The 25,346-nt window shown below is 39.5% G+C and overlaps 1 protein-coding gene across 5 annotated transcripts in view; it reads right to left on the bottom strand.

Annotated features, from left to right (window-relative positions):
• ANK3 (ankyrin 3) overlaps positions 1 to 25,346 on the bottom strand; it is a 508,469-nt gene that overhangs the window by 91,472 nt on the left and 391,651 nt on the right. For all 5 annotated transcript variants that reach the window (XM_075000148.1, XM_075000144.1, XM_075000145.1 and 2 more), the window contains 7 exons: positions 24,566 to 24,661; positions 19,211 to 19,283; positions 18,955 to 19,017; positions 9,016 to 9,139; positions 5,992 to 6,094; positions 2,572 to 2,678; positions 318 to 350 (listed from right to left, as the gene is read on the bottom strand). In XM_075000148.1, coding sequence (XP_074856249.1) covers positions 318 to 350; positions 2,572 to 2,678; positions 5,992 to 6,094; positions 9,016 to 9,139; positions 18,955 to 19,017; positions 19,211 to 19,283; positions 24,566 to 24,661 — 599 coding nt within the window. The remainder of the gene's footprint in view (positions 1 to 317; positions 351 to 2,571; positions 2,679 to 5,991; positions 6,095 to 9,015; positions 9,140 to 18,954; positions 19,018 to 19,210; positions 19,284 to 24,565; positions 24,662 to 25,346) is intronic.

The raw sequence follows: 25,346 nt of genomic DNA on the forward strand, positions 1-25,346 counted from the left end.
AATATTTTACTTATTTACTTTTCAAAGCGATCTTTTCCCTTTTATAAACATATTTTCACATAATAGTTCATGCACAATTTTTATAGAAGAGATTAGTAGCTGATATTTACCTAAATTAAGAGCTGTCCAGTAAGATCAGCTTAAGTCTGATCTCTAAAATACAAAGCTAAAAGCTAATGACTGAACATTTCTACTTTAAAATAAACATAAGACAGAGGATAGAAGAGGATGCACTACAAACATCTACACACACTTTGTGGACAGAGTTGACATAAATAAAAATAAATGAGGATTCACAGAAAGGACATAGTTATCACCTTGAATCATACTGGGGAAGTGGAGAGCAATAGCTGCAAAATAATTTAGAAAGCAATGGGAAAAATTAATGTAAGATACTTAGAAGCAAGCAACAGAAAACCTCAATAATTAGCAAAAGAAAAGTAACCATCAGAAAAACAATGAAAGCAATGCATTTGAGGGACAACTTTTAAAAGGATTTGGGTTCCATTATTGGCTTCCATTTTATATATCATGTTTTGTAATACACAATATGATGGGCATTGCAAAAAAAATCACTCCTTAATCTAGCATTAATTTAAGGGACACATCTCCTCTCAACATTGGCTTACAATTCCTATTAGCATTCTTGGGGGTTACATGAATGATTGGAGAACCAAAAAGACACCCATAAGATTTTGTGTCTATCATAGAGGAACACAGAAATTCAATGTGACATGACTCCTTGGAGTATGTGTCATACCATGAAGCGTATTTCACTGTGTATCTTGGAAAATCAACTATAAGGCTTGCACACCACAGTTTATTTTACAAAATACAGTATATGAAGCTATATATGACTAAGCATTTGAAAAAGATGAAACTCCCATAAGCCAATCATTAAACTTCTCTTCAAACTTAATTTCTGAAGGTTTATGGACATGGGGCATGTTTAATAGACAGTACGGTGCATTTCCAGGCTAGGAGTTGAGAGTTTTGGGTGTCCTATGATAATATTTGTCAGTGTTGGTATACTAATTCATTGACTAAGCCAAGGAAACAAAGGGCTCGAAAGATGCACATGCAGCAGACATATGGAGAAGTAGGTATACAGGGTTACACCTGAAAAAATTAAGGCATAAGAACCTGGATTGCTTATCTGGCAAATTTGTGCTTTACTCCTCTATAGGCTGCAGGTTTCTCAGCAAATTGCTGGGCAATGTAATGCTCATTAAGAGAGAATCAAAGCACATACTGGTATAAAGACTTATTTAAACTCAAAGAAAAACGTATTTGATTTAAAATGAGGAAAACCAGCAAGTTCCCATTTAATATCACATTTCCCTCCTTTAGTCATGTTCAGTGATTTGGGATTAAAACTTCTATTCCTTGCCAACTAAAATCTCCCCCTCAATTCTCTGCCCCACCTTTTTCTGGTGAACTAAGAACATGGGACAAATTTTAAATTATTTCTTCTGAGTACATGTACGAGGGGGAAATCGGAAGATGCACAAGATGTTTGCTCTTTGTTCTCCCTAATCTGGGAGCACAGAGTTGCCAAGTACTCCCCAGATGCAGTTGTAGAGGGGAACTTTAAGACATGGCTGGGAATTTTAAATATGCAAGGAATGCAAGGTTAAGCCCATGCAAAACTGCCCATAAAGTTTAGGGTCTCTGCAGGAGGGCAACTTCAGCTAAAGTAACAATACCAGTGAGTACCTTTTTACTCTTAGAGTGTAATCTCATCACACTTTGACTTAGTGTTAAGCACACACTCAGGTGCTTTGTTGGATTTGGACAAACAATTCTACTTTTTAGTCCTCATCTTTTATATGTGCACTCTGTTTGGCTACATACTTACGTGCTTTGCTGAACCTTACCTTTAACTTTGAACTACTATCAAGAAAAACTAAAATAGTGATGCTTTATTAGCAACTGTATTGTATAACTGATATCAAACGAATTTTTGTTGGAGGTGGGCAAAGGGAAGGTTTTGGTGATGCAGATAAAAGATTAAATTACAACCTAATTTTTTATGGAAAAGTGAAGTGCAAGGGAATCATTACATCATTGCATAGCACCTCCGTTATATTTAGAACACTTTAAAACATAAAATCATTTATGAAATCATTCTAAAGCATTTAAAAGCAAAGCATAAGCAACAGAAAGAGCAAAACAAGTTTATTACAGAAAACTCTGTTGGATTTCAGCTTTTAGTTGCACCTAGGAAATTAAGCACAGGAAAAATTTTTACGATGAGATGCAGAAATCGCACTCACAACTTCTATCAATATTATCAAGAGTCCTTTAATTAAAACCCTGCCTGTCTCAGAAATTCTTGCCCACATCTCAGCTAACACCTTGTAGAAGTCTGAAGTACAAGTAATTCCTTTCTATGTAATTCCTGATTTACTTTAGTCTGACCCTGCTCTCATTGAAGTCAATGAGAATTTTCCCATTGGCTTCAACTGGAGTAGGACAGGAATCATCACCAGCAATTTCAGTAGATCATAATGTCCACATAACAGTATAGTTTCACACTTAACAACAAAGGAGATCTGTTAAATGACCTACCCGGAATGGATGGGACTTGACACAAGGTTAACATTGTCCATCGTGTCTGCAGCCCAGCTATAATGCCTGAGAGAATCAGAATCAAATTCCCTTGGAAATGTCAGGTGCTTCAAAAAGATAAAGAAACAAATACTTTGAATCAACAGGAAAAGGCAAATATTTCTGCCCAGAACATCTCAATTAATTTGCCCTTTTATAGATAAAATTACTTCCTCCCCACACCCTCTTACGGACACCTCTGTGCTCTCACAGCTGCAAACTACTGAGCTTGGAAAGGAAATACTCAAAGCAAGTTAAATGAATCCTACAAAACTTTAACGTTACACTTTTGCTGCATCCCTAATTACTGCTCTTGTGCACACTTATGTACAATTTGTATTCACATGCGAGGTCAAGAAAAAGCTATGAAAAAATTTTTGACTGAACAGAAAAATCCTGGAAAATCTACTTAGGGTTAGGTCTTGTAATTTTTACTCAAGCAAAGCTCCTATTGACTTAATTGGCTCTTTAGCATGTTAGGAATGCAGGATGAGGCCCTCAGTGTGCCAACCTATGAAGGGATGTGGTATTTGCTTTCTGAATCAGCGGAGTTATCCTGAGGATTATTTTATGGAATGCTGTTCATCTTACTCATCGACTTAAACATTGTTCAATTCTGCACAGCCCTCAGTTATCTGTTGTAACCAAATTACACAGCTTGTCAAATACTGATAAGTCAATCACACTAAAACAACACTGACAGACTTTCGGCTGGGCCCTTAAGTGTTACTGCATCATAGAGATAATTTGTACTTTTTGCAGGAACTGAGTAGAACTCAAAATAATTCACTCTTTAGTGCAGTAACTCACCATTTCATATACAGGCATTTTGGGCACACTGTCTTGTGATTGTTCTGTAGATGGTTTCTAATCATGTTGGTGAAGTGCAACTTGGATGAACATTTTTAAAGCAATTATACTGTTCAAGTAATCAAATACTGTATGGGTGTTTCTCCTAAAGGAGGTATGCAAGTGGTGTGAATGCCACTAAAACAAGGTGGAAGCACTGTCAGACATCACACTAAGACAACCATATAAGTCAATGTGGTCCCCATTTGGTACCAAAAGAAAATCCTATTGTAAAGACAGAATTGATGGACACAGATTTGAATGTGATTTGTTGGGGAAAAGTTAACATATAAGGGGAAATCTAGCTTCACCAACCCACTAGAATTTTTTGAGGGGGTTGACAAGCACTTGGCTTTGTAATAAACTGATAAACTAAACATTAGCAAGTCACCAGGATGGTAAATACCCAAGAGTTCTGTCTTTCCTGTACAGTAAACCCTTGAGTTACACAGGGGCTGTGTTCTTGCAACCCCTGTGTAACTCGAATTTTTGTGCCTGTCGGTGGGAGAGGGAACCAGGCTGCCACCTGGTTCCTGGCTACCCTGGGCTTGCAGGAGCTGGGAAGCACAGTTTCTTGGCTCCCAGAGTGACAGGGAGCTGGGAACCAGGAGACAGCCTGGTTCCCATCTCCATGCTGCTTCCACGACCCAGGAAACTGACCAGCTCATGTCTGGTCAGTTTTCCAATTCCACCAGTGCAGGGCAGCCAGGAACCAGGCTGACCGCTTGGTTCCTAGCTCCCCTCTGCTTACAGGACAGGGAAACTCAACTGCCCACCAGGGCTGGTCAGTTTCCTGGCTGCTTCTCCCTGCCTTCCCCCAGCCACACAGCTGTCAGCCTGACAGCCACGCTGCTGAGGAAAAGCAGGGAGAAGGCTTTTAGCTTGTCTAGCTGCCTGCAGCTGGGGCAGCTAGGCAAACTAATTGCCCCTTCCTCCTGCTTCCCCCAGCTGCACGACTGTCAGCCTGTCAGCCCACTGTCAGATCTGGAAGTGGGTCTGTCTCACAAAGGCTCGTCACCTAATAAATCATTTTGTTAGTCTTTTAAGTGCTACATGACTGCTTTTTTGTTTTGTGACGGCACAAAACTAAACACAGCAGCCTCCCTGTGACTTAGAAACCATAGTTAGCAGTTCTGCAATTTCACATTTGAGTTCTTTCAGAACTCTTGGTTGTATACCATCTGGTGCTGGTGACTTGATACTGTTTAGTTTATCAATTTGTTGCAAAAAGCACCTCTAATGACACTTCAATCTACATTTTGCTAGATGTGAAACTTATAAACTGCCTTGAATCTAAGTTATTCAAGTCTACACTGAGAAGCTATTATCCTTAATGAGAGATCCAGATTTGATACTGTTTGATCCAAGACCTGAGTACCGTGTGAGATCCTTCGGGGAACAAACACATTATTCCCAATCCTGAAATGTTTACACTAAGCAGTCTGTGACAGCACATGAAAAATAACATTTGCCTCAAAAGTATAGTTACCCAATACCCTTCACAAAATATTTAATACATACAATTGCTGATAATTAATTCTCCATTTTCATGTGCCTTTGTACCATACTGTAGGCTAATGGAGCACAATTTAAACAACCTCTTCTAATACTTGTCTAACAATTAAAAGTGGGACTTAAGCGGTATGTGCCGGTTTTCTGCACAGGGGTCAATTTCACCCCATGTACATAAGTAAAAACTGTGTGATCAGACCTCAAGCATTATGAAGACAGCCTGCTGTGGTGTGAATTATCTTTTTACAGCAAAACTGACACAAACAGTTCTATCCAACTCCTGAACAAATTTATAGCTTTCCTCTTAATTTACTAGAATGAGCAGTCAGATTTACCATTTTTCAAAAGTCTGTCTAGCAAATTCTAATAGAACTCCCAAAACAAAGCAAACAACATCTAGGGTATAAGCACTATTAACTTTTGTAAGTTCTTTCCCAGACTATAAACAACTCTAGATTCAACTTTTGTTGAATTAGTCATTATACAAACCTTTAAACTATGTCAAAATTTAGTGACAATCGTTCATCAAAACCACAAGGCCAAATTCTTCCTTTTGGGTGCACGGGAGGGCCATTAAAGGGCATCCCACAAGTGCACAAATGGGCAGAACTTACGTCCTGGTGGATTTTACTGCACACAAAGTCTGCAGTACCACATTTACACATAGGAATTAATCCTTCAAGTTGCTGAGTACCTTGGTTGTAATCCTGCAAAACATTTAAGGACATGCTTAATTTAAAGTACTCATGTAGTTTCTCAGACTTAAGTGGGGCTATTCACATGTTCACAGTTAATTATGTGTTTACATGTTTTACTGGATCAGGACTAGAAAGCTCAGCTTCTTGCAAGATCAAGCCCACAATGGAGTAAGTCCTTCAGTCCTTACTTGCTATGCTTTCCTTCCTCTATTCAAGTTAATGGCCCTGGTAGCGGTGTCAGTAAGCATTGTGAAAAGATAGAAGAACGTGGCCTTTATAGATGAAGCATGAACATTAGCCAGGCGGGGTACATAGCACATACCGGTTCCTTTGATGGTACCAGCAGTTCTTCAATCATCATGCTGTCTCGTGCATAGGAACTTCTGTTCAGAGTGTAGGACCTATCCGAACTGAAGGAGCGGAGGCTGTTGTATTTACAATTTACCATAGAACATGTAGATGACAATGGGATGAACAAAAAAAAATTAATACATGCAACTTCCAGGGAAATGAAAAGATGATAAAATACACAATCTCTGAGGTAGAATAAATGAGACACCAAAAAACGCCCCCTAAGTATTGACCTTTTCAGTGTTTTCTTTTCCTTTATACTCATAACCAGTAGTCCCATTGAATGTTTGTTGCTTTGATGTCTGAACTGAGATTAAATCTATGGAAAAATATATCAAAATATTTATTCCAGTTTGAAAAAATGTCCAAAACATGTTTAGACCCTGATACTGCAACTGAATCCATACAAGTGGTCATGATCTGACTGGGGCTGGAGTATGTGTAAATACTGTCCACCTAAATCAAACTTCAGGGACCAGATCTTAAACTGGTTCAATTTTCGGAGTCTGTCTCAGCTTTAACTTTACTAGGAAAACCCTATTTATTTATTTTTTACTAGTCCAAATACAGTGATATGTTAAAAGAAAATGTTCTTGTTAATAATTAAAGAATGAGGAAATAGGTTAGTTTTTAGTATTATTTTGTGGTGCTTATACACTTTGGAAATTAAGAATGACATCTCTGAATATGCTGTGACTAAAGAAAATGAAAGTGTGTATTACAATTACCCCTGGAAGTTACACAGTATGTGTTAGAAAACACACTACAAGTTCAAACATGCTTGCTAGATGACTTAAAAAAATACTGAACAAAAAACAGCATTGAGAAAGCTTAATATGATTTCAAACAAAATAACTTTTTTAACTTGTAAAGCTCTACAATTTATTACATGCACCTTGTGTGACTGATACGTTTATGAGTTCCTCAAAATAGTCATTACATTTATTTTTATGCTGCACCCTGTAAATTTTAACGAAGGTAGAACAGTCATCTTTATTATTATAAGCAAACTTTTTAAATTACAAAGGGCGTAAAGAGATCATGTCATATTTGTTACGTCACAATAAAAAGAATATTTCCTAATATTAAACACAAAACGCATGCTACTTCACAAGCCTGAGTAAAATGAAAATGAGCAATGGCAATGGAAATAGCAGTAGCAAAAAAAGTTAATGAGGGTGTCATGCCTCCTTACCTGATTTTAGGACTACAGTATTTAAAGAAATTTATAGGGGAAAAGAAACAGAAGAAATAGAAAGCGAGGAATCAGACCAGAAAAAGCAAAATGCTATGGCTGGATGACATATTTAATGTATTTTTTCTTAATGTTACACTCAGAATCAATAATAAGATAACCTCCTGATGTACTTTTTGCTAAAGTATTAAGTTACTTGAAAAGGTATTATATTTGACTCCTCTGAGCATAACATATATGTGTGCAGATGTAAAAGTGAGTTACACAGAAACAAAGAATAATGGTGTTGTTAAACTCAGAAGTATGAAAGCCTTAGAATTCTCTCAAGTGAAACAAAAAGAGATAAAAATCTACTCTTAGATATGTATGATCTGCTTTCCCACTCACCTGAACGGAAGTCTACAGGTGGGGAGAGAAGAGCAACAACTGATATTTATCATATAGATCTTAGAGCAGAATTTTGTGCATTACCTAATTCTCTTTGCCCTCACTTCCCAGTCATACACTTGAACATTTACTACGTACTGAAACTACAGCATATTAATGGGCTTTTCCCATGATATAACTTATATTTTAAAATTAAGAATGCACATTACATTATTTTACCTTATAAAGTTATTAGATTTTGCATTAAAAGTAATTTTGCTTATCTTCTAACACATATGCTTTTTTTAAGGATACTTTAATACGCCTTATAGATATATTATAATATAAATATTTATTACATTACCTGAGGACTATAAGCAAAACAAAAGAATATAGAGCATCGCTAAATGAGCAGATCAAAGAGCATGATTCAATATCTACAGCAGCCACAATAAACAAAGGCGAAAAATAAACATCAAGCTTTACCTTACTGGTGGTACTATTCACTGTTAGACAATGAAATAACTTTTTACAACAGATGATTAAACTATAGGAAAAAGTCCTCAGGGCTCTGGCTTGTGAGGCTTAATTATTAGCTTCAAAATATTTCAACTGTCAGTAAACATTGTGGACTATTCCACACGGGTGGAAGTAATCTCTGCGCATACAGCTTTGTTTACTTCAAGCAAATTGTACAATGCAAAATAAGTTGCAGCAAAATTTTTCAAACATCTGTGCTGGAAACACCAACGTGGAAACCAATAGTATTTTTAAGTGTGGACCTATTTTCCTGAACAAGAAATCTGCTTACCCCCAACAAACAAAACAGTGTAATGGATTTGGATGAACAATAAAATTGTAGGTAAATTTCTTTTTGAAATATTTTATATTGAATGTTTCTATTTGATTCTTAATTTGCATCTTTAAAGAAACAAATGTATTGATATAGCCAAATGACTATTATTCATTGTTTTTGGTTTTCTTCTATGGTATTCACATTCATCTGACAATCAGGCCCAGCAGGGAATATATAAACATGAGGGTCAGTATGGCAGTTAAGGGCTGAAAGAAACTATTTTTGCCAAAAGGCCTGTATTAGCTTTCAGACAGATACATTATAGAGGTTACCACTTATTTGCAAAGAAGCACTTTTCATAGTCCGAGAACTTGAGTGGATACCAGAAACAATGAACGATTTAATTTTCTGTATCATTGCCACAATGAAGCCAACATGAATTAACAACACAAAACCCAAAAGCAATGAACATATACATATTTTCAACAAGGGATTATCAAAGTGAGGAAACATGCAATCTCCATTTTTGATTTAAAAATTATGTGGTAATGTGAAAAAATGCACTGGATTTGAAACAGATTGATGACCAGATTATACTTCTGATGAAGTATAAAAATTAAAAACATGGAATACAATACCTGGCAGAGCGGGCTCCTAGACTAAAGCCCATATACCCTTCAGCAGGCAAGGAATCGTCTCCCAATTCTTTTAGATCCTGCGGCCCAAGATATTTGTCTGTATCGCCTGTCATTGCATCCTCACCTGCCAGTATAAAAGCAAAATGAAATCAGAAGCTACATGTATCAGAAATGTTCATGTGTTCAATAATTCATAATGTCCTTCCACTGCTTTCCACCAAGTAATCAGTCACATCCCCAGAGGTTTTGTTCCAAAGTAGAATGTCAATTATCTACCATCTGCATAGGGTTGAAAAAAATACTATGCAAGTGGTTAGTATAAGGGAACAAAAGTTCTTAATCGTAAAAATCACTCACTCAAGATTTATGACAGGAATTAAGTTAGCCAATTACTCTTGCAACCTAAGCCTCTCTCTACCTGTTTAACACCATTTAACATCCTTGCCCCTTCGTTACACATACACACATGAAAGTGAATGAAAGACAGACCACTCCATAATCTGGAATAGCTGTTTTCAGTCATTATCTGTTTGCAAACTGGCATTCAAGAGTGGAGCATGTTTGAATGGACACTGAAGGAAGGCCAGGTTCAGGTCTTCTTTTGATTTTCTCCCAAACCTTTTACAAGCGTGAATTCACATTAGATTTTTCTTAATGTTTTTGCGTTAAACACATTCTGAGGTTCCAATCAGTAAGAATATTTTATTAAGATAAAGTAAATCATTTGTCAAGAATCTTCATTACTTTATATGCTGGGGAAGTGTCAATCATGAGCAATAATTTCAGCACAGATTAGAGCAATACATATTATTGAATTGCTAAGAATGTGAAGTTAAAAATTTAAACAGTGCTAGATATATATGAACTATCAGCTTTCTAGATATTAACTGTGAAGTAAATGTCTAGTAAAGTTGTAAAAAGTGAAGAGGACAACTGAAAATAACAAAAGCTGACCTTTAAAAAAGAACACAGTACAGTAAGAAAGGGTTAACAAATTAACTTGCTTTCACAAAGTACATCTGAGCACCATTACATCATGCTGAAACTACATTCCAGCAGTGACAGAGCAGGTCTAAAATATGCCTCTTGTGGTTTTAGGATTTTCGTTCCAGCCATCTATAATACAGAGTAGAGAGCACTTATTACATTTATAAATTCAAACTCCATCCCTTTTCTTGCTGAACATATTTTTGAGTACATAAAAATTGCACAAGAATGCATTCTCAGAGGTGACTGACTCAAACACCTCAGTTATATTTTCTCCATTTTTCCATTCAGTTTAGACTTTCTATTCACTCAGCTCAGGAATCCACAGACAGAGCTCTGTTTTTAAACAAGTAATCAATTCTAAAAATACCCTTTTAGCTACTGCTCTGCAAACTACAAAATAAACAGATCAACTTTCTACTGCAACCCAGCAACAGCGATTATTTTAAGTAACAAGTTTAAAGCTGTTTGTAATATACCATACAGCATAATATTCTGCAAAACAATATCAAATACTAAATTTAACTTAAAAAATCTTACTGTTTTGGAAAGCCATTTTCACCAGTCTATAAGTTTTTTTTCCCCCTTGATGTTTCCAAGAATTCCTATAAATCCTATTATTCTTTAAGCAGCGATTAAGAGTTAATCTCCAAACCAGCACAAGCAAACTAATCCCTCAGGGTCATATTCACTTTCCACATAACTGAGATCTTCTTAACACCTTGATCTCTTCATACGTCTTTAAAAAAATGTGCATTTTTGTCCTCTAAACTCAGATTAAAAAAACTGTTCAAATATGAAACAAAATGAAAAAATACTGACAACTTATTTGAGGTTAAGATCCTTTTTAATCACTCTGCAGACATCTTTTTAAAGCTCCTTCTCATTGGATTAAAACTTCTTTGGCAAGCCTGTCGAATGGCGACATAAATGCAAGCACTTGAGTTATTTGTATGTAAATAGGAGTCCTGGTAGGGTGTAGCTTTTCTGTAACTTGACACCAAGAGAAGGCTCACAGGCTAAACATGTAACGTGGGCTAGGGGTGCCTACAAGCAAGGAAAAAGGAACTAGGCATCGTACTTGATTGGCCGAAGAGTCCAGCTGAGCTAATACTTATGCGTTGGCTCATTCCTTACACACAGGGCTGAGAGAGAAAGGTACATTAACCTGTTGGTTGGGGGAATGCCAATGACACTGATGTTTCCGATCTCGCCTAAGCAGCAAACAGAGGAGAGAAGGTTTCTTTAAAGCTATTCGCAGGTGAAGGGGGGCGTTCCTTATGAGTCGTGAACCGGCCCTGCGGGCATGGAGAAAACTCTGATTGCAGCACTACCCCAAACCTGGCCGTCAGTGCGGCATCTTTCAGCTCGTCAGAGACCGAGACGAAGAGTCAATCCTGGTCGTTTGCAACACAGAGACATCGCATGGGGGGCGGCGGCGGAAAGGAGAGTGAATGTCATTCACGGGAGAGTCGCAGGGAGCCGGCGGCGCGGTAGCACCAGCGGGGAATGGAATCTCGGGGTCAGCTGTGAAATTCTCCCCGTCTCGCCCCTGCGCTCGCTCCCCCAGGCTGGTGTGCTGATTTGCGCCCTCCCGCGACTCCCGGCCCCGGGGTGCCTTGCGCAGCCGTGCGGAAGGGAGCAAAGGCCTCCGTGGGGGGCACGTGAACCCCGCCTCTGCCTTGCCCACCGGCGCCCCCGGAGCGGGGCGAGACAAAGGGGGAGGCAGGCAGGGCGCTTCCCCCCCTCCGGCGCTGCAGCCGGCGGCAGGGCGGGGGCGAAGAAGGGCGGCGCCTTGCGGTGGAAGTCAAACAGGGAAGGGTGAGAGACCGGCGCTCCGCTATCCCAATGCCCGGCCTCGCGCGGCTCCTTACAGAGCCTGCAAAGAGCCGCGTCGGTGGTGGCTAATCCTCAGCGTACAATTAGCCGCACGTCTTCGGCTCTGGCAAAGCCATGGGGGCTAGCCAGTAGGAGGGACCCCCTCGGCCACGTGCTCTTGTGTAAGGCTGGCTCGGGGAGGGCAGAGGCGGCCCCAAGCTAAGAGGTTGCTTCGGGATCCGAGTCAGGTACTGCACTTTCCTGCACTGCCGGCTGGATGGGGCGCTGGGAAGTCCAAGCCCACTGCAGAGAGGGGTGGGGAGCCACGAAGTTTAGAGCCGGACCTCAGTTCTTCCCAGTTTCAAGGGGGGCTAGCGGGAGGGCCCTATTTCCATAGGGGAAGGGTCCAGCTGAGAATGATCAGAGAGAACTGAAATACTCCTTAGGGGAAAAGCAGGTGCCTGCAAGCCTGAGAAGGTAGGAGTGTGGCTCCTGGGAAGAAAGAAATCAGAGTTGCTTCAAATGAGTGGCTCATTGCTGAGAGGGAGTGAGTGCAGGGTGACTATTGTGCCCCATGCTTAATATGGGACATCTGGGGTGCGTCTACACTAGCAACTAACTTTGAAGTTAGGCACTACATCAAAGTAGCCAGCAGAGAGTCTACACACATTTTCCCTTACTTTGAAGGTAGCCCCACTTCAAAATCCTTACTCCATTCCTGGGAATGGAGTAGTGCCCTACTTCAAAGTTTAACTTAGAAGTAGGGTGTGTGTAGACACTACTTAAAAGATGCTTATTTCAAAGTTATTTTTGTGGTGTTGACACAGCCCTGGTTAAGTTACTCATATTGAGTCTATCAAAATAAAAAGCAGTCAAGTAGCACTTGAAAGACTAGCAAAATAATTTATTAGGTGAGCTTTCCTGGGACAGACCCACTTCTTCAGACCACAGCCATACCAGAACTGTTCTGGTCTGGCTATGGTCTGAAGAAGTGGGTCTGTCCCACAAAAGCTCACCTAATAAATTATTTTGCTAGTCTTTCAAGTGCTACTTGACTTTTTATTTTGCTAGTAGATAGACTAGCACAGCTCCCGCTCTGTTAATATTGAGTCTAGTTCAACAGCAAACAGTCAGAATTAAGCAGTATAAACATCCAAATTAACCCCATGTGGCTGGGGCCCCTTTTAAAAAGTAATACTGCATCATTGGATTATTTTTATTTACCTTCTTATCTTTGAGGATTTGGGGTTCACATGGAGATGGGTAACAGATACACCCCAGCTACAAGGAGAGATAACATGCTGTTAACCTTTTCTACATGGGGTGCATGAGTGTGACTGGCACACTCCGCCCTCTATGCCTAGCTGAGTCCCTGGGACAGATCCACCTTTGCTTGTATCCAGAGGTGCCTCTCCCCAAGGTCACATGTCCCCTCCACCTCCTTCCCAGATTGCCAGGATTAATGCCAAAATGTGACCAGCTGTAACCTTTTAGCAATGTGCAGCCAGGAAGGGATGGGATGAGGGTGGCTTCCATCTGCAAAGGAGGAAGAGGGGGCGGGTTTTACCTGACCTGTGTATCTGCAGCACTCATCTCTCCCACACGGCCCTTCAAGTTTGGGAGCAGCTGTTCCTGTCTGCTGCAGAGTATTGAAAGGCAGCCAATATCTGTAGGCTGCTGCTGGCCATGGAGGTAACTCACCTGCCTCCCATCCTCTGGCTACAGCATAGGCAGGAAGGGCTTAGGCCCTAAGGATGCATTGTGCCCATGGAGTCTGACTACAGGAGCTTCAGTGATCATGGTCAGAGAGGTGGCTCTGCAAGCAAGGGGTGCGTAGGGGATGGATCAGCCCTGCACTCCCTGGCCGCAGGACCCAAGGCATGTGTGTGAGAAGAGGGTACAAGGTTCCTGCCCTGGGACTGCTGTAGCACTTGCAGGTTTGGGGCAAGAACAAGCTGGAAATCCCCACACGCCACCAGCTGCTCCAGAGTTTAGCTGAGGGGCACAGAGATATCCCTGTACAAGGGGACTTTGACTTGGATTCCTTTGGCCAGTGCCTTGGGCTGGAAGCTCCTAGGCTTTCCCTGCATGTGGCCCAACCAGATGTAATGGGGGAAGGAAGGAAAGAGTCTGCTGGCCAAATTGTAAGAGAGCTGAATGCTCCAGTCAGGGGCTGGTTCTCTGCACACAGCTGGGAGGAGATACAGGGAAGCAAGGGTGGAGCTGGGACAAAGCAGGGAGCAGACAAGGAAAGGTGGAGCATGAGGAGAGCCAATGGGTACACAGCAGAGGCAGTAGATAACTGGCTGCCTTCTAGTGCCTGCTCACATTCACCAGCTACTGCAGCTCACAGCGCAGCAAGTGCTAGCCAGAAATGGGACAGGCGGCAGGGCCCTGCTGGCTGAGAGCTAGCGTGCAACGGGGCTGTGCTGACGGATCAGCAGGGAAAGCAGTTGGTACCACGCTTCATCTGTGCTCTGCTACCAGCCTCGTGCACCCACCCACACCGTTGCCCACTGAACCCAGCCTTCCGTGCTCTGTTGATAGGTGGCCTGCAAGCGAGTGGGAATCCAGCCAGCAGTAGGACCTGCCAATACTGATATATGGTGGGAAAGAGAAATTATGGGGAAATTTGCCCATTTTTAAGAAAAAGTGGGGACACCTACAGGCAGACTTCAATATGGGACTGTCCCTTTCAAAGTAGAACAGCTGGTTACCATACTCTTATTCCTCTCTAGTTTATAAGCAGAGTTTTTGTTCAGCTTTGTTATTAGGAGGGCTTGTAATTACAGAATTGATTATCTGTAGAAAAAAAAGCCAAAATCTAAAATCTGCAACTCACTCCAAAAGATTCTAGATCTTAGTCTGGTCACATTATACAATTAAAGAAAACCCCACCACAATGCAAACAAATCGATTTATTTCATTATTAGGGCCCTCAGAATCATCAGAGCTGTTTCAGGAAAAATCAGCTGCTACCAAAGTCCTTTTGTCATCACTGGAGAATCTACCAGTAAGGGATATGATTGTAAAGATGGTCAGAAGCTCTGACTAATTCTGTTCTATAAAAAATTGTGTGGGAATATTCCAAGACTATTTCCCAGCTCTTGATTATATAAAACACTTGAACAGCAAGTACTGGAGATTAAATATGCTTTACTGTACCAGCCAGCGATGCAGAGTATTATTTGGAGGACAAATTTTGATCCATGGATGCTTTGATGAAGTAAAATATCTTGGCTGATGAAAAGATGCAACAGGTGTAAACAAACTTCAGCATACTTAAATCTAATAATCCAGATTAACAACAACAGGATGACTATTTTCATGGCTTCAAGCTATATCCTAAATTAAAACTTACTTTCTTGTCTTCAGTATATATTTTTCCTCTACTGGATGTAATGGAAAAAGTAGCAATGTTTTGCTATCAATGCATTGTGTTGTAAGATCTTCCCATGAGGAACTATCTGACCTCTTTAAATTCCTAAACGTGTATCCATTTATGTAAATACCTCATTTCAGGTTCTACTAGACATGATATTTTGAGATATCTTTGAGGAAAATCAAATAGAAATTCAGGCTTATAATAGGGTACTGGACCAGAGGGATCAGGAGTACAGTTTACCTGCATCTAGGGCAAGGGACATAAAATAGTTTATAGCCTCTAATTTGTGCTTAAACTCCAAAAAGAGCTTAATACTTACAAAAATCTACAAAGAAAGAAAAAAGAAAATGAAAAAAAAAGGACAGTTACACCTTGACCCACAAACTATTATGGAGAAAACAGTTCATATCACATAAGAGTTATTTTCTCCAGTAAGTAGAGAAGAGCTCTTTTGACCCAGATCTTGTACTTCAGACTTGAGCACTTCTTCCTGAAGACTGAATTGTTGCAAACATTTTGGCTGTGTCTACACAGACCCTCTCCCCTCTGGACAGGGCATGGTAATGAGCAAAGAGGAATATTCAAATATGGCATGGATTTAAATATTTCACTCCTCATTTGCATGGTCCCACAAGATTTTCTTCCAGAAGCTACAGAGCTGTATAGATGGGGCCCTTCTGGAAGGGACCTGTCTACATGGCTCTGCAGCATCCAGAAGGGGCTCTTCTAGAAGCAAAATCTTGTGGGAACATGCAAATGAGGAGTGAGATATTTAAATCCATGCCTCATTTGAATATTCACCATTGTTTATTACCAGGCCCCTTCTGGAAGAGACGGGGGCTGTGTGGATGCAGCCTTTGTGCTTGATGTTTTATAAAGCCTCCACTCAGTCCAGTACAATGCAGACACAAATTCTGTAACTTTCAGTCATTGCAGGTTTTAAATCCTGTAACTTTCTGTAAGCTTCGTAACCGTAGCTTTGCTTGGTACATGTAGCTTTGTTCTACACAGTGACCGATTGTTTGGTTTGTAGCAGCTGCTAGGTCTATATTAAGTATTTTAAGTTTCTTAATCTATTTACTACTAGAGGCATTCATAATATAGTTTATATTTTTAAATTGGTCTTTGAAACATAATGGTTAGTAAACTTTTCAGTCTTCTACAGACCTCAAAGCTATTACTGTGAGCCTGTTCAAACTTTGTGTCTGGTCTTTGCAGATGCTGAAACACATTAGTAAAAGCAACACTTTCAATCAAAGTCTGTGCCTATCACTTTGTATCTGAACATTTCTCAAACACTACCAGGACTACCAATAGGAGGAGAGGCGGGTAGGAAAGGAAGTCCAGGGCTCCCAGCCATCACTGCCACTACTGTGGCAGTGGCAGCAGCCAGGTCTCTGGGGCTTTTAAATTGTTGTTGCAGCCTAGCACTCAGCCTTGCCCCTTCAGCCCTCCTCCACTTTGCCCAGGGGCGCAGCATGTCCACCGCCCTGAATGCTGTATCAGTCTTTATATCAGCAATGTATCTCTGGCAATACTTAAGAACAGGTTAGATAAGTGTCTATCAGGGATGGTCTAGACAGAACTTGGTCCTGCCATGAGGGCAGGGGGCTGGACACGATGACCTCTCAAGGTCCCTTCCAGTCCTAGCATCCTATGACTCTATGAATGTGATCCACCACTGTATTTTTTCTTTAGTAATAAAAATTATGTTACACCAATGTTTAGGTCCACTACAATAATTTTACACCAGAACATGAAGAGCACAAATATCAATGACTGTCAAAAACTTTTATTTGTATCCACTTGGAGTTATAATGGGAAGAATATTTTGGTGGAAATTTGAAAAGAAAAGCCTCCGCACATAAACAATATTTCAACACAGTGACTGCCTCAAATGGCTGTCGCAGCTACTATAAACCTAAAAGAAGTTACAGCGCTCATACAGGCTTATAGGAGCAGAATGAGAAACATACAAAATACTGTCATTTCTTTCTTCATAATTACAGATACGGTTTGATTTTTGATTATAGTTTCTCAGTCGTGCTCTGGTATTTGCATATAGAGGAAGGCCCTCTGCACCTGTTAAACTCTAGCTGTGCAGATGGAGGGTGAAAGCAAGAGAAGAACCTTGCAAGTGGGCTTCTTAACAGAGAAGAATATTATTTACAGCCAAAGATCTGGCTTCACATACGTGAGAATAAATATGAATATCCAACTCCTGAAATTTTACCCCGCTGTAAAACTAGCTGGCTCGTGGAGCTAGACAGCTTTCTTCAGTTCAGACATTTGAAAGGCCATCAACAAAAAATTTTCAGGAATTACGTAGTTTCAGTCCCTTGTGGTTGCATTCTGTTGCCCCCCTGGAAAAAATAAACTGGGGGATGTATCTGTGCTAGCCAACAAATCGCCACAATTATTCAGTGGCTCAAAAGCTCCACATACATTGATGGGTTTCATTCAAGCCCCTATTAAGTTCATTACAGAAAGCCTGATTAATTAGACCCTCTCTAACCCACATTACTTTCTCAGGGTGCTTGTTGAGAGAGCAAGGGAGTGCACAATACTAACAGCAATTCCCACCATTTCCAAATAGCGCACTTGCTGTTAGGGTGTCAAAAGGGATCCTGGTGGCTCTGGGAATGGTAGGCAATGGGAGCAGCAGGGACAGCAGTGTGCAGAGCTGCCTGGCACCACATCTGTCTAGGAGGTGGAGGGGGGAGCAGGTTGTTGCTTCCAGGGGCTGCGTGAGGCAAGCACTGCCTGACACCTGCCCTGCTGACCTTCTCTTGGGCCTGACCGCTGAACCCCCACTCACCCTCCAAACCCCTCAGTCTGAGCCAGGAGACTGCACCCTACTGCACCACAAACCCTCATCCACCCGCCACCCCAGAACCTGCACCCCAGGCAGAACCCACACACCCTCTCACATTCTAATCCACTGCCTCAGCCTGCAGCCCTCTTCTGCCCTCTGAGCCCCTCACTCCTTGCCCCGCCCCAGAGCCTGCATCCCAGCCAAAGTCCAAAACCCTCCCGCACCACAACCCACTGAGCCAGCCCAGTGAAAATAAGTTTGTGAGGAGGGGAGAGTGACAGAGTGGGTGATGGAATAAGTGGTGTTGGAACGTCAGAGGATGGTCAGGGTAAACATGGGCAAGGGTGTTTGGCTTTATGAAAGTAGAAAGTTGGCAACCTACTTGCTGCGGTCCTACCAAAATGAAGTGATCTTTAAAGTACGGCATTTTATTATGTGATATTGCACGCAATTATGATTGGGATTTTTTTACTGTGAAAACTTTGGTCAGGGCAGGTCCTCTCTATGCATAATGCCAAAGTTCACTTTATAGCAGATGGCAGACACTAGAAGTGTAAAACTTACCCTTCATCTTTTCAGCAATTCTCTCATTGTCAGCTGTTTCTTCCCAAGAATTTGTATACTTATCTCTTTGGCAAATATTTAGCTTTTGAAATGACATATTAAAACAACTCTCCATTTATGAAGCAGCAGCAGCAGCAGCAGCAGCAGAAAGAATATCCCAAGGCATTAGTGGCAATTTAATTTTAAAATAGTGAGGCAAAAGCTCTTGGCAAAATTAGCATGTTAGCAATAACTCAAACAATTTTCAGAAGTACATTGTTGCTAGTAAGGTAATAAGAGTTAGTGGGGAAAAGACACTATTTCTAAAGTTAGGAAATGAAATGAAAATGTTGAAGTTAAATATCAGCACAATACAAAAATGCACAAATACCTTCTTCAACATCTGACATATATTCACCATCACTGAGAATTTCAGGGATGTAGACTTTACGAACTGCATGATTTAAGTAAACAATATAGGTAAATAAAATGTAAAACACTGATATATCAACAAAATAATGTAATGTCATAACCTTTTTTTAAAAATAATAACTATCCAGTGGCTGTGGGAGAGGGAATAACTTAACAAACAATACATCAAACAGAATTATAAAGTAAATAAATAAAATTTTCCTATTTTTGCATACCTTCATCATCCGACATGTCAAGAACTTCATTCATAGTTTCCGGTACATTCATTTTATGCTTTTCTGTGACAGTCTGTTAAACATAATAAGATCATTTCAGAGTCCAGACATTTTCATCAGAAAAAACATCAATTTATTATTATATTTGTAAGTTAAAATGCATTACAAGCCACATTTATGACTCGAAATAGCAGAATAAGCCTTTTATTTTTTGCAGTTTCAACATTTAGCTGCACAGAATTATGAAATACAATATATTCTATTAATAAATCTACCCAATGTTGTATCAATGTCTGTCATTATATTCTAGCTCCTACAGTAGCTAGGATGCTCCAAGGACCTAAAATATCATCATATCACCTAAAAGAAACAAGCACACAAAAAATTTAAGACTAAGATTTTTTTAAAAATAGGAGCCTAAAGTAGAACCTCACTCTGAATTACAGTCCCATTGACTTAAATGGGAGCAAGAGTAGCACAAGCTAACCCTAAAGTAAGTTCTTTTCTGCTGCATGAAATTCCTGCATTAGAAGTATTCTGTGCTTTGGAACTAATTTTTTCTTTGCAATATTTTTAAATGCATACCTTCTCTTTAAATGCCAATATTTTCCATAGCAGCAACTGTAATAATATGATGATTATGATAACGCATCAGAAATATTTGTATCAAATGCATTCAGGTGGTTGATTTTTGCTTCTGCCATTTATACGGCTTCAGGTTCAGGAAGACTCGGACTTGGAGAAAGCTCACTTTGCAATTCTGAATTTTTCATATAAAGTAGTCGCACCTGGCATGATACCTCAGAGCTGATGTGCTGTCTTAGTAACATACTGAAACTCTAAATGAACCACAAACTTTGGAGCAACAGGGCCGTCACTCACTAATGATGTTTTGGCTCGTGCAGAAAAAAATCTTTCCAGAATTGATGTGGCTGTATCCAAGCCAGGGTGGTCATAGATATACCCACATTGAATTTCCTCTTAATCTACCATTATTACTTCTCAGTCATCCAACACAAATTTACCACATGATTAACAAAACTTTCTGAGGAAAAAATGACGGAAGCTATTCTAGTTGTGGCCTTTGATCCAAACCTTTAAGCTTGTCATTCTTCACCTACCTTTATATACTTATGGTTTGTCTGGCTTCCGAAATAATTCCATGACAAGTTTATGCCTCTTTGGCTGTTACCATCATTTGATATAACAGAAGCATTATTTTATGAGCACTGCAGCTTTGCTCTTATTAAAACCTTATGTTCATTTTGTACTGTGTGAATTATTTAAGCATTTCAGTACATCTTCTAGTTAAGCTACCAGTTTTAGAAGGTTTTGCCAATGCATGTTGAAAGATGGTGCCTCAGGCATGTCTATACAGACTGAATTGTGAATCAAAGATCACACACAGAATTTATTGAGTCATTATAACAGTTTAACTACAGTATGGGTATAAATCACACTATACTAATCCATATTCATCCTCTGTACCACCTAATTGACGTAAATGGCATTGCAGCTGGGATAGATTTGGCAGAATATCCTCCAGAGAAGATGAGCATCTAATGCCCTAAGTCATTTAGATTCCATCTCAAAGTGCCAGGAGTCTACAGTGCTCTGTGCAACATTGTTGGTGAGTAATTATCAACATCATGGTTTCAATTAAAACTTCGTTCTGTTATTAGAGCAGTGTCTAAACTAAAAGGCATTTTGGATAATACAGTCCTTTTTGTACATTACATTTCCTGGAGTCTAATTCACAATGTGATGTAAGGCAACTGTTGTCCACTTATAATACACATTAAATAATGTACTTTCCTACCTATGTGATATGAACCGAACTAGTTTATCAGCTGTACATGGTAAGAATGAACCTCCCATATTAAGAGTTCTGAGTGCAGCAGTGACTATGCTTGTCTGGCAACTATTCAGATCTCTACAAGCCTGAACCCAGGATAAGTTCCTGTTTATACTGCTCTCCTACAACTCTTCTAATGCTGTCAGCTGTTCAATAAGCTGTGCTCCTGTTGTAGGAAAATATTTTAGAATCTCCCTAGAGATAAGCAACTTTTGGAGACAGTGTGAAGGGAGATGCCAAAAAGATCCAGAAGCAGTGGAGATTATTGCTTATTATCCAGCATATCTATCTATTATTTCTTCTGAAGTTTATGTTTTTAGCAATGCAGGTTTTATATAAGCTACTGAATTATGGAATACAGCTACAGAAATGACAAGAGGGAAAGCTCACATGAAGTAGCTAAGATAAAAGTCAGCTTTTGATCCTGAATGTCTTGTATACTGCAACTAACTGCCTCGCTAACAGGCCACTCACAAGTAAGATGAAAGAAGATGCCCTGTCATCCTTCACCAAGGAACTACTTCATGAAATAGAGGTTACTGCCAGATATGGTTGAAAACCCTGTTAAGAATGCATGGTGAGATAAACTTTTGTGGACAAGAGGGTGACTAATAAGTGGCTTTGTCTCTAAAAAGCACAATACAATTTTGTTTTATATGTAACCATTTGTTACAACTATTCTCTATAACTGGAATCTGGTTTTGGATAATAAACTAATCCTTGCTTTCAACTATAAATATACCAATGTGCTGTTGTGTTCAGCAAAGTGATGATCCTGAACTGAATCTTACAACACAGGTGAGTAAACTTTTTACGCTGGGCCCCCCTTTTCATCCCTGAAATTGGCAGGGCCCCGCCACAACCTACCTACTATAATCCAAACTGATGGAAATTTCGGTTATGTTTATATGACAAAAATCCCATTCGGCATTTGCAAGAAAATAAGTATGTAGAATGTAATCACTATATTGAGTGTATAAATGTAAATACACATATATAAAACAGTAACTTATTTCAGCATTTTTAATTAGATGGACGAGCCAGAGACCCAGCAGCCAATCATGCTGTGCCACCCCTATGAAATTTCATGCCCCCCCAGGGGGGCTTGCCCCTCACTTTGCACACATTTGTCTTACCAGCTGGTGTGTATGGTTCCTTTGGGAACAGCAGATATGGTAAGTTTGTGAGCGTTCAGTGTAGAAGGGTCTGGACACTACAGAGAATGTTCTGAGAATGACAATGCTGGCACATGCCTTTTCCTACCTATGGAGGCCTGGAAGATGGTTCCTGTGCTACCAATGGCTGGTGATTTCAGAGAGCTGATCCATAACAGGCAAGAACAAGACTTCCTCATGCTAAGGGGAGGTAGTGGTAAGATCTACAACCCTGAGTAGCCCTGGGGAACAGCACAATGCTGTTCATGGCTTTTCACTTTTCAAAAAATCGCAGCAGGGATCTTAGAAACATCTTGCACTCACCTAACACTGCCACCCCAACCAGTACAGGTTGATCCTCTCTAATCTGGAACTCTCATCTGGCAAATCCATAATCCAGCATGATTTTAGTTATCTAGATGACCACTTATCATGGTCCTATGGCCCCAATAAGTTTGTTTCCAGCCATCAGTCCTGGTTCTCAGTGTTCTGTGCTGTTATTTAGCTGTAGTTTACCCCTAAATATCTTCTAAGAGCCCCATCAGCAGTGGAAGTGCTGGTAATGCTGCTGGAGATAATATTGACATCCTGTGGTCTGACAAATTCTTTGGTCAGGGTCTGAGGGTGTTGGATTAGAGAGGTTCGCCCTATATCTTTAAGGAATTTAGCTAAAAAAATAGTTTTTCCAAAATTGGATGGAACATGACAAGAATTTTTTGTACTTCAGTTGTGGGCTACTTCTTAAAGGCAACTAAAATATTAAGTCACAGTGTTATACGCTTATGGTTAAAGGGACATCATCAACTTAAATATCTTATTTCTGTTTGCTATCATCTTACTATTACTACATGTATGAGTGCCAGTGACCATAGCTTAAAGAAATCAGAGTGAAACACACTGCTCAGTTGTTTTCAGTTCAATTATTGTGTACATTTGACAGCACCTCATCTTTAATTGGATTTTCTGTTTCTTCTTATAGTCATTTAGTTTCTCCTGTTAATTGTGTGGGTCATTTATACAGGAACAGTGGAGAAAGATTAGAGGAAAGTGATTGTAAAAGCATGAAATTTGGCAAGGGATTTAGAGCCAGGTACAGTGCTTAAAAATGGCATTTAGCTCTTTTTTTCTTTTTGTTTTTAACTGACTACATTTCAAGTTGATATTGTTTCTTTAGAAAGAAGATATCTCGGCTCTAGTCTGCCAGACACGAAACTGCATAACTTTACTCATGTCAGTATTCCCACTAAGTTAAATGGGTATAATCACATGAGCAAAATTACACACATGCACAAGTGTTTGCAGAGTCAAAGCCCTGCCATATTAATGATATAACAAACCACAAATGTTCAAAATAGATACTTAAGGCTTACTTTATGAACAGGCCCACTGCTGCTGCTGTTTGTTTCACCATCACATGCTACATTTTCCTCTCAAGCAAGCCATTTCAGTTGAGCCAGTCTGCATGGCTTTGAATTCAGAATCACTTTTGACTCAGCAACAGGTGATCATTTGTTTGAAAACATTAACCCAGTTTAATTTACAACTTTCAAAATTTAGCACTAACTACAAATAGTTACTAAATTCATGCTGTAAATTAAGGGATGTTGGAATTTACTGATATCTAATGAACATTTTAAAAATACACACATCAACCTCAAAAGGAGGAAGATATTTAAATTTGGCAATTTAAGTAAGGTGAACCCATTAGAAATAACTCTGGCTGCTCAAATCATAGAAACCATACAAAGCTAACTAAAATCATGCTGGATTATGGATGTTTCCAGACAAGAGAGTTCCGGATTAGAGAGGTTCGACCTGTATTTGCAAGTGCCCATAAAAGCATTTTTTCTGTGCTACTACTTGAAGGCACTGGTGGGAGAGAGAACTGAGGGGATCGTTTTAGGCATGAAGAACTGAGAATCTCTTTAAAAGAGAATGGATCTATGTTAGTGTCTGTTCATTTATAAAGCCATCTGAGGAAAGTCACCTCCTCAAAATCCCAGTCTTGTGATTAGATAACCAAAGACTGCACCAAGACAGATGTAGTCAATTAGGACAATTATCATTTAAACTGTGCAATTTCAGTTTGATTTGTGCTGTCACTCAATTAATTTTGTTCATTGATATTTATTACTTCAATTTCAACACTTTTTTCCATAAATGTGCTGTAAATATCATATTCTATACTTTTTATATTTGACAGCATACGGATGTTATAGTAACAGCACAGAATCATAGAAGCATATACAATCACCTTTAGCAATCATCTTGCAATGTAAGCAGGTACTAGGGAACTTTGTAGATTAAGAAAGTCTGATACTCATTATTGAAATATACTGTACTTACAATCGTTGTCATAGTCTCTTCTGTCACTATCTTCAGTGTGTCAACAACTGAAATGTAGCCAAGTCGTTTAGCAATGGAAAGGGCAGTGTTCCCATTCTAAGAATTGAAATATGTATAAAAATGGATAACCATTAATTACAAGAATAAGAAATACATTCAATAAAAATGTACTTCAGAATTCAAAGAAAATATTTAAAAGTCAACACAATAAAAAGTTCAGGCAGCAGGACATGTGACATTTGGCATTTAACTATTTACATGAATTGCCAGAAGAGAACTATATTTATGCTTGGAAGGATTCAATTTTTATTTGTAAATGTTGGAAAAATGTCGAGTTCATCAGACCGACACAAAGAGGTGAAAAAAACCATCAATAATAATAGAATTTAAAAAGAACCAAAGTAAGAAAAATTCTTCCGGAGAACTTGAGTTCAGTTTAGGGATATTTATTTTGTATATTTTGATATATGATGTTGACAATTTGTGTTTTAATGGTTATAAAACTTTGCTGTCATTAAATAATTTTCAGGGCTACCAGTCTGGCAATTTCTTTTAATGGTGAAAATTTAAATTGATTAAAATAGGGAAAAATGCTCAAAAATAAAAATTGATATTATCCATCATAATTATAAAAAGACGAATTCTCCCAAGCTTTACTATATTCTCATAGGAATGCCTTTGCAAGTATTTGTTCTTATAGGAAAATCAGAAAACTAAGGCTGAGAAAACAAGCTGGCTTAACTGTTTTACTCATAATTCCCTGCCCCCCAGCTGTTCCTCT

This window comes from Carettochelys insculpta, chromosome 7 (assembly GCF_033958435.1).
Source record: "Carettochelys insculpta isolate YL-2023 chromosome 7, ASM3395843v1, whole genome shotgun sequence".
NCBI classification, from domain to species: Eukaryota; Metazoa; Chordata; order Testudines; family Carettochelyidae; genus Carettochelys; species Carettochelys insculpta.